Here is a 19156-nt window from a genome sequence, read left to right on the forward strand (position 1 = left end):
TACTTGGAGCCATGAAACCAGTAACAGTTTTCCAGTAGATTTCAGTGACTCTCATAGAACTTAAATATTTTAACAATGGATATTATTTCTAATTCAAAATCATAGTCTTTATCCTCTGATCAACTAATTACATCTTCAAAATAAAGAGAAACTATGTGCTTTAGATACCTGAAATTATTACAGACAACATCACAAAAATCTATTTAGAGTAGTTGAAGCATGATTTCAGTATTTTGCAGGTGAAAATATGTAGAAGTTCAGACCATTTTAAGGACTGCACAGTTAGATCCCAGAGAAATATTTCAGAAATGGATTAGTGTGATTTTCTGCAGGTACATAGAGACTTTATGATAGAGTACTTACAAATATACATTATCCAGGTTCTTGATTCAATAAGAAATCATTTTAAAGGATGCTGCAATATTTTAGTGTGGATTTTTTTGCGTGGAGGCTAGAGTGCATTTTGAGCCTAATGCAAAGAAGGAAGAGAGAAAGCTTTACATGGTGCATAACAGCCACAGAGACGAGATTTAGACGGGCACACAGTGTGTGATAAAAATCAAATATGGAACATAATGGGACATATGGAAACATATCTTTTGTGCAGGGAAGGATGAATCACAAGTTCACAGCTGGAATTTATGTGGATCCTTATTTAGCGAAGCAGCTGTAGCCACTGTTTAGCTACATTCCCACATCAACAACAAAATGGTGCCACAGAAGGGAACACATGCATCAAGCTCCAGCTGGTATCTGCGCCCACCACTCCCTTCTTTTCCCTGAAGTCACATTTACTCAGTTTTCTTTCTACCGTTTGTGGATGTATAAACATGCATATGCAAGTGAGTGGAGAGCATCAAACCCCACAGCTGACCATTGCTGAACGCTGGAATGGACGCAGGGGGAAGTGCTATTGAAGAGACAAGTTCAGAAAAAAAAAATTACTTTTAAAACCAGTCTGAAGTCTACAGTGTCAGAAAGGTTTTCTTTCAGGTCAATATCATTCAAAATGTTTTCCAAAATTTACAGATCATAAAAAACATGATTTATGTAAGCCTATAGGGGGAATATCACTTTCAACTTTGCAAATACAAATTTACTTTTGCATTGAATTGCTGAAATATTTTCAGACTGACTTTTGGGTTCCCAACCATAACAAAAAGAAATTAAAAATCTAAATGTGCAGAAAGACTAAGTTCATGTCTAAGCAAGTTTTATGTAAAAGATGCATCAAAATCAAGTAAATATTTAAAAATGTGGTTAGTTTTGTTTGGGAGATTTGTGCTGTTATTTTACCTTTGAAGATTATTGCTTACTATACGATGGGTTAAATCACTTAATTTCACTGCCTCTGAAATTATTAATAAAAATTTCATTAATAAAGACACATGTATAAGCATATATTTTTATGCATGAATATAGTCACATTCCAAAGCAAAAAATATGTCCATGAGTGATTTATTGGAGTCTTTCTTTAAAAAAAATTAAACAAAAAAAACAGCTAACCACTCTGTTTCTTTTAAATATGTACGAATTTTTTTGAAGAACTTCTTAGATTTTAAAGGTACACATTTTGAAAGTAGAAAACAGTGCTCTAAAACCTTCCCCAACCCGAGCTACTACAGTTTTGTCCTTACTTTGGTCTGCCCCATTACAGAACAAACAGCACATAAATGACTTCTTCCTGAGGAAAGCTGTAGGAAGAGGTCTCAGACCAGTTCTATGATTATACTCTATAATAATTCTATTAATTTCAGTGATAATAGGGCCGAGCGTTTAAAATATTTTTTTTCTAATGTTGCAATATACTGGTTTTCCACAAGAAACATTTTCTATTAACAGAAGAGTTTCATGAACCTTGCTTTTGATCTGCAATAGAGCAGTTGCTATAAAACAGCTTTCATGATGTACAGAAATTGCTTGAAATAAATTGTCAGGTAAGTTTTAGGAAGTAGTTAATTCACTAATCATGTTTGCTGTTGTCATTTTCAGTGTTCTTGACATGTCCTAAAATGAGGCTTTTATTTTTCCTTTTGACTATCAGTTTGAAAAGCCACTAATGAAACTAACCTCATCAATAAGAAACAGAGCAGTATGTATTTTCTTCATTTTTCCTTGACTTTTAAGGAAAAGAAAAAAAAAATGTTGCATTACCAAGAGTGCTCTGCAAAAGCTGGAGGAGTATCATTTTCCTTGCAAAGAAAATTCACTCTCTTCATGACAGAGGTTCTACATTTGTCAAGTTCTCATAAATAATTTACCTTCGATTTGCTAAATACTACTTCAATATTACAGCTCATGCAACCAATTTTATTTTTTAAATATTTAAAGAAAGATAACTTCTTCAGAATGCTACTCCAAAAAGTTAAAAAAAGCCCTCACACTTCCAAGTGACTGAAAATGCTTCAGTTGTCTTTTTAATTTATACCTGCAAATGGAAAACATCTCAGTACGTTCCTGAGAAGTACTTATAAAAATCCTGCAAAATAATGTAATAATATTCTATTTGGATTTTTTTATTATTCGTATCTAAAATTATTTATCTTGTATTCTGGAGAGACAGGAGAAAAGAAAAAGGCATGCAAAGTGGGAGGAAATCTGAAACTGGAAAGTACTCATGGCACAAGATGAACACAGTCAGCCATATACATTTCTTAAGGTAAGACAGTGTTCACTATTCAATTAATTATCCCTATCCTACTAGAGATCCCCAATTTTTTTAAGAAGTAGACCAATGATAGTAAAATGTTACAAGTAAAACAAATGATAACGGGATCTCATGTTGGACAGACAGGTACATGAACAAAAACACATACAGAGAGTCAAATTTCTTCCTAGGAACACCAAAATGGAGTGACTCATCTTCTCAGATTAAGACTTATTTTCCTTAAAACAGTCTGATCATTCTTTCTCCTTCTCTCTCTCTCCTTTTCCCTCTGACTGGGCTTTAACTACTGCCTTGACAATGGCCTGGTGGACAGGAGGGATCTTACTGGGAGGAGTAACTCACTGCGCCAGGTACCTCTCTTGCAGCACGCTCCATCTGCACAAAGCCAATGTTTTGGTGCGCTGCCTGCTGCTGTAACCAGTTCTCTCCCAGGTACCAATGAAGATGTGCCTGCTTTTTATTCCTGAATGCAAATTATCGCTTTGGAGAGGTCATGCCTCAGGACCATGGAATGAAAAAGCAGCCAATTTGTGATTTAAAAACATATTTGTAATCGTCAATCCCCTCTCAGATTACTACGCTGTTTGCAGAACAGTATAAAACACATTCAGTATCAGGCACTTCTCTACAGTGTTCAGCATAAAGACACAGCAATGATTATGATTAAATGTCTTTTTTGGGGAACCTGTGTAGAAAGCACTGTTTCCTGGTATTGTTAAAGACACTAGCAGTTAAAGAGCGAGTTGTTTTATAAAACTCTCTGTATGCTGATGTTTGAGTTACACTTGAGGGATATGGTAATTTGGAAACGGGATTTTTGTTTAAAGCTTTGAATGTTAAAGAAAGTCCCATAAATAAATCACATTTTTAATTCTGCAAAAAAATAGAATCCTACAATTTGTAGCCCAAATTCATCAATTTCTTACATTGCAAGTATTTTTTTCTGCTTTAAAAATCAGCAAGCCAGGATTAGTCTTTGGCTTTTCATATCTGATATCCACAACCCCTTTCTCCATGCATTCTAATTTAAAAGAAAAACTAATATTAGATAAAGCAACACATAATTTGACAGCCTACCAGTTAAATTCTGACAGGGTCAATAAAATGAGAACTTGCAGGAGTCCCAGATGAGGAACACTTTCATGAATGCCTCCATTGTGTAAACTCTCCGTATATCCTGCCTGCAAATGACAGTCATATGCCACCAGCTGCAGGAGGCATTCCAGCAATGTCAACTGCTGTGGGGCATTAAGGCAGGGTAGAGGAGATGGGACTCCTTTTTATTTTTGCCTGGCTAGAGTGAGGGCTGCAACACTTAACTCATTTAAGTGCTATTTTTCTAAAGATTATGGTATTTATTTAGAAATGTAAGAAAATATATAATTAAAGTCTTGCTAATGGAGATTCTCATTTTAATAGTAGCTTTATTATATAAAGACAGCTGGAAGTAATTATTTCTTTCCTTGTATACTCTTCATTAGTTTGTAGCTGCCTCCTCCCCAAGACATCTATTTCAGATGTTCCTATCAAATTTAAGTCTTTGAATAAGTAAATTGTCCAGGGAACAAACAGCCACTAAAAGCTGTGATAAGAAATCTGAAAACCCTAATACCTGCTACACAGAAATAGAGCAGGTAACACTTCTGAGAAGACTGTGTTCTTAAGAGCTCTATTATGGACTGCCATAAATTCAAGTTTTAGAGAATTACTACAAAAAAAAAGGTACTATATTAAATATATTTTTAATTAAGAACTAAGCCTGAACACAGTGTTATAGTTTGCAAATTTAATTGTTTTGAAACAACTCCTTGACACCCAAGCCAAATATTTTTTATCTATAAGGTCTGTGTAGAAAACAACACCTAATCATCCTATAAATTTCCTGTTTTTCTTGGTATTAAATATTCTGTCAAATTTAAACGAAGCTCATATTGAGATATAAGAACAAATATATACGAAGACCTCTTAAAAAAAAAAAGAAAAGTAATGCCACAGTTGAGAAAGATTCTTAATTGTACAAAGTAAGGATCAAACTGCGATGCTTTTCAGCACGTTCATATGATAAGCCGGGGCATCTATCAAGCCTTTTTATCACGCCTTTGCACACAGGCACACTGAAATACGAAACACTGAACTCTTAGCATGTCGGCACCTATGTTCAGCCACCTCCGGAAGGAACTCTTTTTCTCCCTATCCCTCATCTTTTCCTATAGTCACTTGTCATCAAAATTATTTTAGTTATTCAATTACAGCCAAGAAGAGGATTCCTTTTAATACAGGTTCAGATATATAGACAGAGCAAGAAAAATGGTGAGGAAAGAAAAATGAGGAAAGGCATAAATAAATAAAGGATATCAATAATGAACTATCATAAAATGACATTTTGCCATTGTACTTCCGCCGGAGCCGTAACATCTCACAAGATGTCCCTCTGAATGCAGCAATAAAACAGCAGTAGAGTACACAAGGTCTTATATTCTGTGCAGGCAAAGGATAATGAATATGCTAAAAGGAAATCAATCTGCATAAAAAGATCTGACAATAGCATCTTTAGGTTTGGTTTTTGATTTTGTTTTATAGGATGAGAAAAAAAAAAGAGCACAGAACTCTTTGGAAGCCAAATTTTTATGTAAACCAGGATAGCTCCTTTCAAAATGCTTCTCTATTTTTTACATTAGCATTTATCCTGCCACAGATGTTGCTACTTTTACTACGAAAAAGTGGGCAATTCTACTTAGCAAGATGTCTTGTAAGCATTTCTGCTCCAATTCTATTCAGGTTGATTTACACTATCCAAATTTCACTTTGAGATTTCTAGTTCAAACAAATTCAAAACTTCAGAGGCAAACTGGAAGCAGCCATAATTTTGCCTGGCTTCCAGGTGAGCCCATAAAATACAGAGTTTTCAGTTACTCGTACATAAAATTGTACACCTAAAATCTGAGACCTGACCAGAGACTATAACAGAGAACTCAGCTTAACTTTGAGATTCTGATAAAATAGTTTTAGATATCTCTAAGTAAGTGCAATGCCTAAGATTTTTTCACTTTGTTCATCTCCTTGGTGTCTAAATATTATTAGAAACTAGAAGACTAAAACAACAAAGAGCTACTTTCTTCACAACTGCAGAATCTTGTCTGCAAACTACCTGCACATTTAACTTTATGAAAGTTGCACACATACAGAACACTTACAGAACTGAACTCAGAGATACAGCTTACTCTGAGGGCTAATATGCAGCTATCTGCAATTCTGCACCTGAACTCTTTGCTGTCCTCAATGTATGACTGAGCCTCCACTGTCATGAATGGAAAACGTATGCTTGGATCATGGTGAAGATATGACCCTTTATATTCTACTTTCCTCTTAGTGGCACACTCCAAATTTTGAATTTTCATCTGAAAAGAACTACACCGTATGACATTTCCATTTGAACTGTTCAAAGCCAGAAGTATGCAATTTTAGAGTTAGCATTCTTTAAGAAATGCACTAGAAATGGCTGGGAATCAGGTAATCTATTTCCTTCCCCGAAACTGGTTTGGAGAGCTTGAAAAGAACAAGTACAAATAAGCAAATAGGGTTCATCAGGTGGGTCTCACTGTTCCCTGGGCTGTTCAGGATTACTGAGAAAATGAGGTGTAAGAAAAGCTCTTTTTAGTGCTATTGCAAGAGGTTTCCCAGAAGGCAGTGATGGTCACCGCACTGCTCAAGCCCTGCTGCAAGGGGCATCCCCTGAGGTGTCTGCGCCGCGTTCCTCTTGCAGACAAACATCCTCTCCAGCACCACGCTAAGTTTACCTAGGTGTGTGTTTCAGCCTTCATGAGACCCCCGCATGAATTTCCACACTTCCCATGAAGCTCTCCCTAAACACGCACTCGCTATTCCCTCCTCAGGGAAGCGCCGCTGGCTCCCGCGCAGGAGGCCCCGCATGGTAATCCCCTCATCCGCGCTCCGCGGGCCCGTGAGCGGCCGATGAAGCTCCCCGCTCCCGCCCTGTGAGCGTGTGGCCGGGATGCGCCAGCTCCCCGGTCCAGGCGGGCCATGATGGCTCTGGTGGCACGTGCCTGGCGAGCCCACACAGATCAAGGCCACCCTGAGGGGCACCCGAGAAGATGGCTTCTGTGCCACAAGATGTGTCGGGGCGCAGCCACACACCTGGCACTACTTTCCTTGACAGTGAAGGGAGGTCACGTAGGAAGCAGCCACTGAATACTTCCACAAGGCAAGTGAGGTATTAGGGCATTCCCGTAATGAGCAGGGTGTTGTAAGGTAACGTGAGCAGTAATGCAGCAACAGATGCCTGTCCACAGGCTGATGTGCGGTTTCGTGCTTTGGACGTTCGTTGGACAGGCTGATGTTTAGCTAAAGAGTGCAGCCTGCCTCACTGAAATATTTCATATAAACAAACATTTCCATTTAATAAAGCTGCTCTTTAAGCTTACCCCTTCCTATAGGCTGCCTGAGCAAAAAATAAAACATTTCAGGGCAGATAATCTAAATGACGGAATTTTGTGATCGCACTCCTTGAACTATAACAAAAACTTGCACTAGCGATTCTCTTTCTGGGTTAAAAGACTGAGAGAAAGCAACAATGGAAATCTGCCTTTCTCCTGCTTGCCTGCTCCGGCTTCGCTTTCTGGAGGCAGCATGATTCATCACCTCCTGGGTATACGAGGAGCCCCAAGTTTGGAAATTCTTCTCCGCTGCGGAGAACCATTGGTCTACAAGGCAAATCCTTCTGCAAAAGCACAATCACCATTGTTCGAGAAAAATAACTGCATAAAGAAAGCGATACACAGCGTATACTTGGAGTATTCCTAGTGAAAAGTAAAAGCTCTTCAAAGCTTTTGTTTCTGATTGTACTTTATGACGGCAGTTCTGTATCAGCGAACAGAGTGTTCCTTTGCAATCAGCACAGTGTCACAACGACCTGGCAGATGTGAATGCTTTCACTATCACTGCAGTCCCCGCAATCTTGCCTCAGCTGTGACCCATTCACTTTTGCCCCAACTTCACTAAGATGCCTTACTCAGCATCTAATTAGTTAGGGAAGATTTGCCTTGGCTCTTAACCCTGACATAAGAGCAGGAGACTCTGCTGCTGTTATATACCAAATCTGTCCTGTCACTACATTAATCAAATCCCCATAAAAACTGTATACGAATGAAGAAACCATTAAAATATATAAAGGGGAAAATGTAAAAATACAGAAACTACACATTCTAAAATATGAAACACTATTGCACATTTCACAAGATATTTAAGCATATGTTTTAACATATGCTCTAATGCTTCATGAAGATTTTAGCTATGTGCACACATTTCTGAAAGTTAAGATACTGTACTTTGCACACCAATGTAAACAACTAAAATTTATAACAGTATAAATATTTTCAACATCGCATGTGTATATGTGCAATTGCATGCGTATATGTGAAATATTAATACAGACAGACAGACAGATAGACAGGCAGGTAGATAGGGGAAACCTTTTCCTATATTTCGTTCACCTAGCAGAAAAAGCTACAAAGAGTTCTTGTTTGTATTTAACTACATTATCATATACATAGCATGTATCTATTGCTGTGTGTCTAGTGCTATGTGGCATACAAAACATCCTACACTTTTGTCACGGACACTATTTTCTAATGCTTCTATTTCTGAGATACATCAGAAGCAATGCAAAATTCTTGATGCAAAGATTTACTAATTTGTTGAGAGGAATGAATCCTTAATAGGGCTTAAGTATGCTTCATCAAAAAAAAAATAAATTAAGTATCTGAAATAATGATAATGATGTCACCTGATAAATCTTTCCAATTCATAGTAGCACATAAACTTATTCCCTAAAAAAAAAACATACTGGGAATTAAGAAATCTTTAAAATGGTATTATAAAAATATTTATATTAAACAAGCACTATGTTTACTGATGATTATTGACAAAGGCTATTGTTAACTACCATAAACTACAAAATGCATTTGGTCAGTGTTACTCTGCCTCCCAAAATGTTCAGTATATGGAATTATAGCTTGTTGTCGTATCAATTTATAACAGTTTTTGCATGTACACCTATGTTAAAAGAATACTCATATGCTACAGTAAAATAGCTAATTACATAATAAATGTTAAAATTGCATGCCACCTTAATAGCCAGAAACCCAGGAACATTTAAACAACATCCACCTCCAATCCATTAGACTTTACACTACGGTCCTATTTTTAAATACTGGTTCAATAAACAGTTTGTGTGGCTACGTCTACATCAATGTTAGGAGCTGTCAGGCTGTAGAATACTAACACAGCTCAAAACAGGCAGTGCATATTGTAGACAATTTAATATTTGTAGCAATATTAATGCATACTTCACTTATTGTAGGTATTATTTAGTTTTCATTGGAATAAGCACGCAGTTATGCAAGGAAAAAAGTTGAATTTACTGCACCATATCTCTCTTGAACAGACGCGTCTGTATTAATATACATCATTGATTTAATTTTTAGTTTTCCTGGTTTCCCCCTCACCTATCTGGAAGTGATTTCTCTGGTGATAACTAACACATCATGCTAATGAGAGAATCTAATGTACAATAGAGAAATGTCACTACTAATAATATTTGCATGAAGTTAAATAAAGCAACTGTAAGAGAATGTCAGACAGTTGTTCTTTAATAAGATACAGTTACACAATGAAATTATGTTGTTAATTTTGTTACATCATTGAGTGAATCCTAAATTACTATATAATGACGCACAGATCCATTTATAATTCTGATATACTGCTTTTCACTCTCACATGGAAAAAAGACTTCTAGAAAGACTATTACCTTTTTAACTGAAACGGGTTAAACATGCTTCTTTCTTAACAAAAAGATACGTGTCCCTGGCATTTTGTGTCACTGTGGGTTACAACCATTTCTCTTATGGTCTCATTTCTGAAATGACTTAAAAGTATTTTAGAACATTACAGCCCTTAAGGTAACTGGGAGAAGAAAAATGACATTTCTTATTCTGACAAATGCACAAAACATTTATGAAAGCAGAAAATCAGAAAAGCCTGCTTCTTCTTCTTTTTTTTTTTTTTTTTAATCAATCAAATCCAGGCCTTCTTGTCTGCTGTTAACATCTCCTTGCCAGAACCAGAATGGGCAGTGGGTGCCCTGGACGTAACCAGATGAGCATGGACGAGAAGCCAAGGGTTTCTGCTCATTCTCGACCTGTCACTGATCAAAGTGACCCAAAGAAGCCCTCCTTTTTAAAAGTTAAGATTTATGCCCTCTGAGGTTATCAGACATTCTTCTGTATACAGAATAGGATGACCCCTTTTAAGCGAACCACACATTTCTATATTGAAAAAAGGTGCATTGGCACTACAATGCAGTCAAGTGGCCATGTCGTAAACTTCTCACAGGTAATTTAGACTATTCCTTTTTTCCTCTCACCCCACCATACTCTAAGTTTGCTCTGGAATGTGGTGATGCTTTTTTTTTTTTTTCTGTGCTTTCATTCCTTAAGAAAAAAAATTAAAAATAAAAGACTATCATCCTTAACATCCCAAACCTATGCAATCAATCTTAAATTTTCTAAGATGCACATGGTTTCTTGTCAGGAACAAGTAGGGGGCTTTCCTTTTATTCTGTGAAAAGTTATTCATTTGTATATCATGCAAATAGCAGTTCAGTGTGAGCTGGGATGTAAAAGGAGGGAAGGATTGGAAGGTTTTGTTTTGTTTTGTTCTAAATCACTCTTCTGCCATTCTTCAATCTTTGTACCAGAAACCTGCCTGGGATTAAATTACAACTCCAAGGAAAAGTGATGGGGCTAGGGGTTTGTTTGCTTTTAAAAAACATGTGGAAAACCAGCATTATACTTACAACTTTAAAAAGAAATGTCCAAGCATTGCTGAGTATTGCTGGAAAAGTTTCATTAAACAGTTCTTTCAAACCATGCCAAACTTTTGCTTGCAAGTTATGTACATTTAATAGCAATATTTTATTTGCACTTGTGAAAATAATTTCTCCTAAAGCACAAGAAAAAAAATTAAAAATACTTACATTTCCAGAAGATGGATTGAAAATAATTAACTGATAAATGGATGAAAAAAGATAATGTAAAACAATGTTCAATATCCTAGTGTTTTAAGAAAGACACATTGGCACTTGGACACAAATATGCAGCTGTACTTGCACATACTCTGTGCTGACTGTCTGCGCGAGCTTGTAAGTTGTAACAGCCTTAACAAATCAGAAATATAAGACAAAATATTATCCTTAAAGAGGAGCGAAATGCGTTCAGAAAAAATAACTTACCCTCCTCTTAAAAGCATGATGAAAGTATATGTGAATGTAATATGTTTTAGTACATTATAAACAAACAAACACAATGTGACAAGGAGATTATTAACACACACGGGAAGATGTAGGTACGGATATTTAAGAAATAAATCTGTTTGACATTATCACCTTTACAGTGCTACTGTGTGTGCTGCAATGGATACCACTGATGCAGCATCTACCATGCATTTAGCCATTTAGTACCTTATTTCTCTCCTTTCGGACAGAATACAACATGATCATCCATGTTCAATCATATAAAAAACTCAGCTAATACTCAAGACCTAGCATAATAAAAAATATTTTGAAGAAAAAAAATAAGAAGAGGAGCTTACGTGCATGCCAGTTGGGCATGGTCTATGAGCTAGTTGCCTTAAATTATTTGACTCCCTACACATTGTGATGCTCTTTATTTAGTTTTGCTTCCTTTCTTTGTCAGTGTTGAACATTTTTTAGCATTCCAGGGACCACAGAGGGTAAATCTGTTGGAAAAGGTCTAACACTAAACAGGCAATCTAATATTATCTATGTGGTTCAATCGTCATTTATCAATTGATCGTTATCTGGATCTGGTTATGTTAACTCCTTTGTGACTGAAAGGGAACAAACCTTTTCTTCACCCCAAATATTTAATCGCACTTTTAATTAAAAGAATACAGCAGGTAATTTGAATAACTGCTTTTGATGCTATTGCTCAATATTGATATAACCCAACACGCTATGTATCGCAGACATGCACAGGGCTGATAAGCCCTGCGAGCAAAGCAGGACCAGTTCACTTCCCAGTGCCAAGCAGAGCTTTGGAAATGTGCATCTCTACTAGGAATGAACTTTTTCTGCTTTCAAGAATGGGAAATTGAACAGAGTTGCTTATTTGCCTTATGTTGATTACATTCCATACCAGCATACTGTATCAGTAGTAATCAGGGTCCCTCTACAGGATATATCAAAATATACCTTATCCAAATGCCTTCATCCTGTCCTGAGCTATACTGCTTAAAGCTCCCTTCCACAGACAACCGCTATTGGTTATTAACTATGTGCCGTTGAGTTTTTCTTGGCTTTAAAGTTTTTTTTTTTAATTAAATAACTGTTTTATGGCTAGCATTCAGGCATTTTTTACTGTAAACTATAAAGCCTAATTACTTTCTCTCTATTCATACAGTACAACGCCTTTCAGGTAAATGAGTTCATTCATCTTATTTCCAACATTAAATAAAAGTCTAATACAAACGTACAAATCATTTATAACTCCTCTTTTGGAAAACACAGTATTTCAATTATTATTACTCAGTGTCAGACCATAATTGGAAACTAGTTTTCAGAAAAGGCAGAATGTCCCTTGGTAGGGAGTCACCCTGTTAAAAACCTTCAGGTTGAACTTCCCTCCCCTGCTTGAGTCTGGTCCAAGCTGAAAAGTTTCTCCCTCTTTTTTTTTTTTTCTTTTTTCTTTTTTTTTCTCCTTTTTTTTTCCCCTCTTTTTCTTTCTTTCTTTTTTTTTTTTTTCCGCCCAGAAGAGCCAAGCAGTTGTGCAAGAGTAGCTCCAACACACAGGGCGCGTATCACCGCGTGCATGGTACAGAGACACCGGCTCCTGTGATTAATTATCAGTTATTACTGGCCTTGCAGTAACATTTTAGCTTTCCCGTCAGAACCAGCATACCAAGCTGCCTTAAACGCGGCCCCCGGTGAAGGAGCAGCTCTGGGGAGGACGCCAAGGCGCAGCTCCACAGAGAGGGGGAGAGGGAGAGGGAGAGATAGGGAGGGAAGCAGAGCGGGAAAAGCGGGGAGCGAGAGGGAGAAGGGGGCGCGGGAAGGAGAGCGGGGCGCGGGAAAGGCAGAGGGATGGCGGGAGGGACGGCCAGGGACCCGCGACCGGAGCTGCTCCCGCAAGGACCCTCGGCCCCGCGCTGGCAGCGGCTCCTGCACAACTGCTCTCCTCTCCTTGGGTCGGAGCGTAAAACTGCTTTCTGCCACATGAAGTCAATTAGGCTGCTCGTAGGGGCCCCCCTAAATTTAGTATCATCAGCTCGATTTGGGGGCTTACGGACTCAGGGAGGAAGAAGGAAGGAGAGAAAGAAAGGAGTTTTGCTGGGATAGCAGATACTTTTATTTATAGGACAGGGGGAGAAGTGGGGCGGGGGGGGGGGAAGAGTGAAACAAAACAAAAGCAAACAAAGAAAGAAAAGCAGCCTTTCTGCGAGCAAAGCTCTGTTTGGAAACTTTAAAACAAACGCTTTGCTTTTACTTAAAGCTTCAATATTTTCCCCTCTTTTAAAAAGGAGCCCTTAGGGGAGCAGTGAAGTAACCATGCACATTCCAATGACATAGTTATGACAGTTCAGAGGCTAACTATGTAGTGATGAATGAAACAAAAATGAAATGTGGAAAAAAAGCAAAGAGAAAGGGAGGAAAAAAAGAAAAGGAAAGGAGAAAAAAAGGCGGGGGGGGGACGGGAAAGAAGGAGCACAGAAATGTCATGTTGCAAAATAAACGAAAAAAAGTAACGTACCTGTTGGGACATTCTGAACAGGAGGTTGGTGTCAGTGTTCTGCCATGTCCCCATGAAACCAGAGTCGGTCGCTGCCGTTCTTGTGCCGAACTGCATGGAGTTGTCAGTGCAGGAGTCTCTTAAAGTCAAGTCTCTTGCCCTCTTTCGCTCTCTGTGTCTCTGTGTGTCTCTGTCTCTCACATCCACTTCTGCCTCTTCTGACTGAAAAGTGAAGGTGGATTTTTTGAGCCTCTTGGCAGCCAGTAGCAGGAGTGTGGTGTAGTTAGGAAGCTGGCTGCTCTGTGCGTCTCATTTGGGAAGGGGGGATGCAGGGGAGGGGGTCAGCGCTTCTTTCGCACCTTCAGCACAGATACCCCTATCATTTATGCATAGATTGTGACTCCCCAAGCTCGCCTTTGCTCAGTTTAGCAGCTGCCTGTCAGGTGTGCAGGCAGCACTGAGGAGACCCAACCATCAGCTTCAAACTCCCAGCCACTGGATGTCATTGGATAGCAGAGCAAGGAGTCAACTGCACCGCTCCACTGTCAGGCTCCAAATGACACCGTGCACTAACCCCTCAGCCTGCAGACACACAGACACACACACGCGCGCGCACGGTCTCGCTAAGTAGCACAATGATCACAGTGAACCGGGAGGAAGAAAAGGCTGTGGCCCTTTCCCCGGCTCCCTCTGCTTTTCCTCAACAATGCTGTCAAGTACAGCGTGTAATATCTGACACTTGCCTACCACACAGGATTAGCAGACCCTTTCTTTTTCTTTCTTTTTTTTTTTCTTTCTCTTTTTTTCTTTTTAAAGAAGGGGAAAAGCAAGCAAGCAAGCAATTACTATTAAATGCAGTCCATATTCACTCAGAAGTAAAACATAAATTTTGGCCTGTTTTTTTTCTAAATATTAGTCAGGCAAGTATTGTGGGATAGCCTGCTCCTATCCCAAATAAAACTCTTACCAAAGAGGGAAAAAAAATACATGATCCAACTGCTTTTGAAACAAAACCAGAAAGTCACATGCACTTTTCATTTCTCACACCCCTCACTTTCCCTTGCCCACTGCTAAGTGTCTTAAACAGCATCTCCAGCAAGAAAGGATGGAAAAGCGAAGAATCTACCCCTTCCATCCCCTCCCCCTAAAGATCAAAAGTATTTTTTTTGTATTGTTTTGCTTTTTTAAGTAGCTAGTTGCAGCAGATACAATACACCTTTCACATCATAAAGAACAAAGAAATGAATCACAGCAGAAAAGCAGCCAGTCCCACACAGTTAAAAAAGTAAAGCAAAAGAAACGACATTTTTCCTTTGAGATTTTTTTTTTTCTTCGGTACTTAAGGGACATTAATATATACCAGGACAAATAATACAGCTACAGTACTGTTTTTAATTAGAATAGCTCTTTTTCTTTAAAGTGAATCTTATTTGATAAATTCTCTTACCCACTCCATCCTTTACGTTCAGGCAAGAAATCGTAACTCTACAAACAAACTTCGTAAATGTAAAACAAAATTCATGCAATCTCATAAAAAACAGTCAGAGTATTAAAAAAAGCCATCCTTTCTAACATAAGGAACATTCATCTTCTAATACAATCTACAAATTTAGGAGGACAAATGTACCACTCTGCTTTTTTCCTAACTCAGGAATAACAATAAACCTCACTCTCTGAAACAACAAAAGAAACAGAAGAGAGCTTCAGTGGCAGCTCTGTGTCATTAGCGTGCAATGAGAAAAGATGAGAAGATGTACACTATGTTGACACAAATGTGCCTTCCCCTCTAGACCCTACATCTCTTGAAAGCTTTTCTGTTAAACTTTCCTCCAGTTCAGCACCATTAAGTACAAAAAAAAAGTCTCAAAAGCAGCAAATTCAATATCCAAGAAGAAACAAGCAAGAACCCCAAGAACCGCTGCCTTAAAATATATTAAGTCCACCTGTGGTCAATAAAAATATCCTGCCTGGGGAGGGGGAGATGACACTCAGGAGTCAATTGTGCCAACAGTGGCTGTACCTTTACAGCTACCTATTAGCCCCTTAAACTCCCTCTAAAATTTGCCAGCCTCTTCATTTCTGAAGTGGCACTCAGTGCCTCAGTCAAGCTGCATGCTCAGCTCCTGACCTTCCCACTAATGGCTGTTATTTGTGGGAGGCTTAAGGACACTGTCAATAGCGAGCTTCCTCCTCTCCTCTGCCTCCTGCATCTCCTGCGCGCTCTCGCTCGCTGCCTTTCTCTCCACCTCTCACCCCCCCTATCCTTCCTCCTGTCCTGCCATCCTCCTCGCTCCCGGGAATAAAACAGCACCCATGCACACTCACACATGCACACGCGCGCGTGCACACGCGCAAGACCAACTGGCATGCAGCAGCAAGCACCTGCAGTAATAGACTCTTTTATTAAAACTGTTATTCTGCAAGACTTGAAATTCCCGGTGGACCGGGCCATGTCAAAGCCGATATAATTAACTAGAGGCTCAGCAACGGATCAATTACCAGACAAGCAAGTGATAGTGAAATCAATGAAAGATCATCAGCCACATTATCAGTGTTGCAACTCATTAGGGTAAAACTGAGAAATGTGCTCAAAGCGAGCCCAAGCAAGGTGGCATTACAAAACAAAGGGCTAATTTGGAGACCCTGCTGTGAACAATCTGTAACAGAATTAGCCTTTTTTTCCCCTAAACTGCAGAGCTCTGTAACTAAATGTGACAGACTGAGAGAAGCAGTTTATTAAGACACCAACTCCAAGTTTATTTAGTTCATAAACTCTCTCCTAGAAAATCAATACAGTCTGTACAGGGTTATTAGGCTGACTAGCTAATACATCCAAATCTGGTCTTCCCAAGCAGAAATCCTGGCCAGATTGCTGCAACCTTACTTGAAATCTAAGCACATTCACACCACTGTATCAAAGGAGGGCTATCATTTAATTGTCACACGTGTGACTGCTGCATCACATCTTAAGAACATGTTAAAGAAAGAAATCTTCTTCCCCCCCCTGCTGACAAACGTGACACAGAAAAGAGGCAAAATTTAGTCCACCGGCTCCCGTACAGTGTGGGTCATCCTTAAACGTACACTGCCTACACAGCATCTGGTTTAGCACGCTACTGCCAGCATATAAAAAGAAGAAAACAAATACTTACTGAAATTCAAACAGGGATATGAAAAGTAGTAGTCAGTAAGGAGATAACAGTAACCATTGCAGGAAAAATAGCACAGAAGTAAACCTCCCACAGCAATAAACTAAGCCTTCTCCGTCTCTACAGCTATTAGGATGAAAAAAAAAAAAAAAAAAAAAACGCGGGGGAAGGAAAGAGACAAAACTGACAAAAGATTTAACAAAAACTGTAACTTGCAGAATCCAGGTTAAAATCCCAGTACGTGCCTTTGTAATCTATTGCCCTCTGCTTATTGTTATAATTCCTTTGTAGGCAGAAATATTCTTTGAATCTGTGGGAAGCACAGGAACTACTTGTTAGTACACAAGTTTGGCACAAGCTGAGTGGAACAGTATTTTTTTTTTTCTCTTCCCCTTGGCTAACTCATATGAGAATCAGAAACAGTATAGACAAGGTAAGGGCTCTAACAGCATTTAAAACAAAACCTTTTAAATGCACTACAGAAAATCTCATTTTCAATAGGTTTTTAATCAGGGATATGTTCTGCAAGTATTTTACTGCTATCCAATGGTATTTGTGCTGAAAGATAAAAGGATCTGTGAAATTATTTTACATTTTCAGCTCATGGGAATACCGGGGTGCTGAACAGAAGAAGTGGCTACAAAATCCAGGTTTTAATGAAACTTAAAACACAGAGCAGTTGCAGTTGTCTACTTTGATTTTGAGAATTTGAGGTGTTTGAAAACTGTCTATGAGGTTGAAACTTTTTTTAAATTATTTTTAATTGCTACTCGTTATTTACTATAAATGACAACTATTATTTTATGTGTATACTTTTGTGGATTTTTTTAAAAAAATGCTGTTGTTTTGTCTCTTTTCTTAAAAACACTGATAAAGAGGCACACCAGATAGCAAGAAAGGTTAGAAAAGATGCCAACAGGAAAGCCTAATCAGGAAAATACAAAATTTAATGCAAATGTATCTTATTTTTCTAAACTTCATTATTATGAGTATTTCAGTGTTAATTAGTTCAGTCAAAGAGTTAATACAAATAGTTCAGAATGACTAAACATGGAAAAAATATTTTCTTCTTTTTGTTCCAATTATTCTGTATTATTAATTAAGCTGTTAAAACATGCAACAGTTACTATCTTTTTAATGTTCAATAATATGTAAACTCTTTAAAGAGATTTTTGTTCCACGTCTCTGCTTTAGATATTAATCAAGAAAATAATTACGGAGGAATTTAGTAAAAAAAAAATCTACATGCATATAACTATGTACTGTACATGTACGTTCAACGAGGTCCAATTAGTTGGAAAGAATTTGCATTTCAGTTAGTATGAGCTAACAAGACTGTAGGGAGACAATGCAATTCTACTAGCAGGGCAAGAAAGAACGGTGTTTTCCTGTAAGCATTAATTCCCATAACTGATCATTTTAAAATGTTACTGATCTTTACAGTATTTGTTTTTCTAACATCTAGGAGTTCAGTATAAAGGTTTGCATTAACTGTACATGCAGCAGTGTCCCCCAGAATACTCTCGGGGAAAAAAGATAAAATCATGACCACCCGTTTATTATTTCTGTTTATTTTTAATGATAATTATCAATTATACTAAAAGAGAACTCCTTACATTTGGTATCAATTCTATGGTTCTCGTATAGGTATTCTGAAAAAATACAGAAAATTTTTACATCTTTTTATGCAACTGAACTACATTTCAATAGTAAGGATATACAAAATACACACAAAATATAGGATCTTACTCCATTTTCCTAAATCTTTGTACCCTCGACTGACTTACTGGATAGTACCTGTAATTCCCAGAGTTCATTTTGCTGCAGATGTTAACAGTTTCTGTAATTTGTAATGACAGTAAACTGGCCTTTGCTCTTCCCTTATTCACTATTCATTTCTAGGCTTGGTTAAGTAGATAGCTGGGTTAAAGATCAGTGGTTTTTCATGTGACACACTCCGGTATTCATCTAATAGCTCGTCAGGACAAAACTGCCCCTGTTCTGGCCAAAATAATGAAAATGGTCCTCCACATCGCATGACAATCAGCCCTTGCTTGTGCTGAAATAACCAAGCTTATACAAAATGAGTTAATAAAAAAAAAAGTGCTGTTTCCAAAAAAAAAAAAAAGTACTTCACCTAATGAGACAGAATTCTTCCTTCTCTTTGTCATTACAATAATGTGTGACCAGAGTCCATAAAAATCATGCTTACACATTACCGATGGATAACAATGAATTGTGAATCATGTCCTATAAGGCTGTATAATCTTATTCTTGGGAATTATGCAAAACCATCGTGATGGTCACATTCAGAAAGATGGTGATTCTACTGTGGAAATGTCATTTTTTATCATCCCTTTCTCCCCAAGAATGATGTAAAGGACTCGCTTTGCAACATCTGTTAGACTCTATGAAATGTTAACAGATGTCTAAAATGAAAAGTGGGGGGAAGAGAATTAATAAAGGAAACCTCCTCTGAACAGATAATCCACCCAAATTTCCATATCCTAAAAAAA

The 19156-nt window shown here is 37.9% G+C and overlaps 1 protein-coding gene across 1 annotated transcript in view; it reads right to left on the bottom strand.

Moving 5' to 3' along the window:
• BNC2 (basonuclin zinc finger protein 2) overlaps positions 1-19156 on the bottom strand; it is a 320822-nt gene that overhangs the window by 216518 nt on the left and 85148 nt on the right. Inside the window, exon 2 of the mRNA XM_088532024.1 lies at positions 13513-13713. Within this exon, the coding sequence (XP_088388150.1) occupies positions 13513-13713 (201 nt within the window). The remainder of the gene's footprint in view (positions 1-13512; positions 13714-19156) is intronic.

Source organism: Tinamus guttatus, unplaced genomic scaffold (assembly GCF_059628265.1).
Source record: "Tinamus guttatus ecotype Peru unplaced genomic scaffold, ASM5962826v1 Tinamus_guttatus_pri_ptg000450l, whole genome shotgun sequence".
Classification (NCBI taxonomy): Eukaryota; Metazoa; Chordata; class Aves; order Tinamiformes; family Tinamidae; genus Tinamus; species Tinamus guttatus.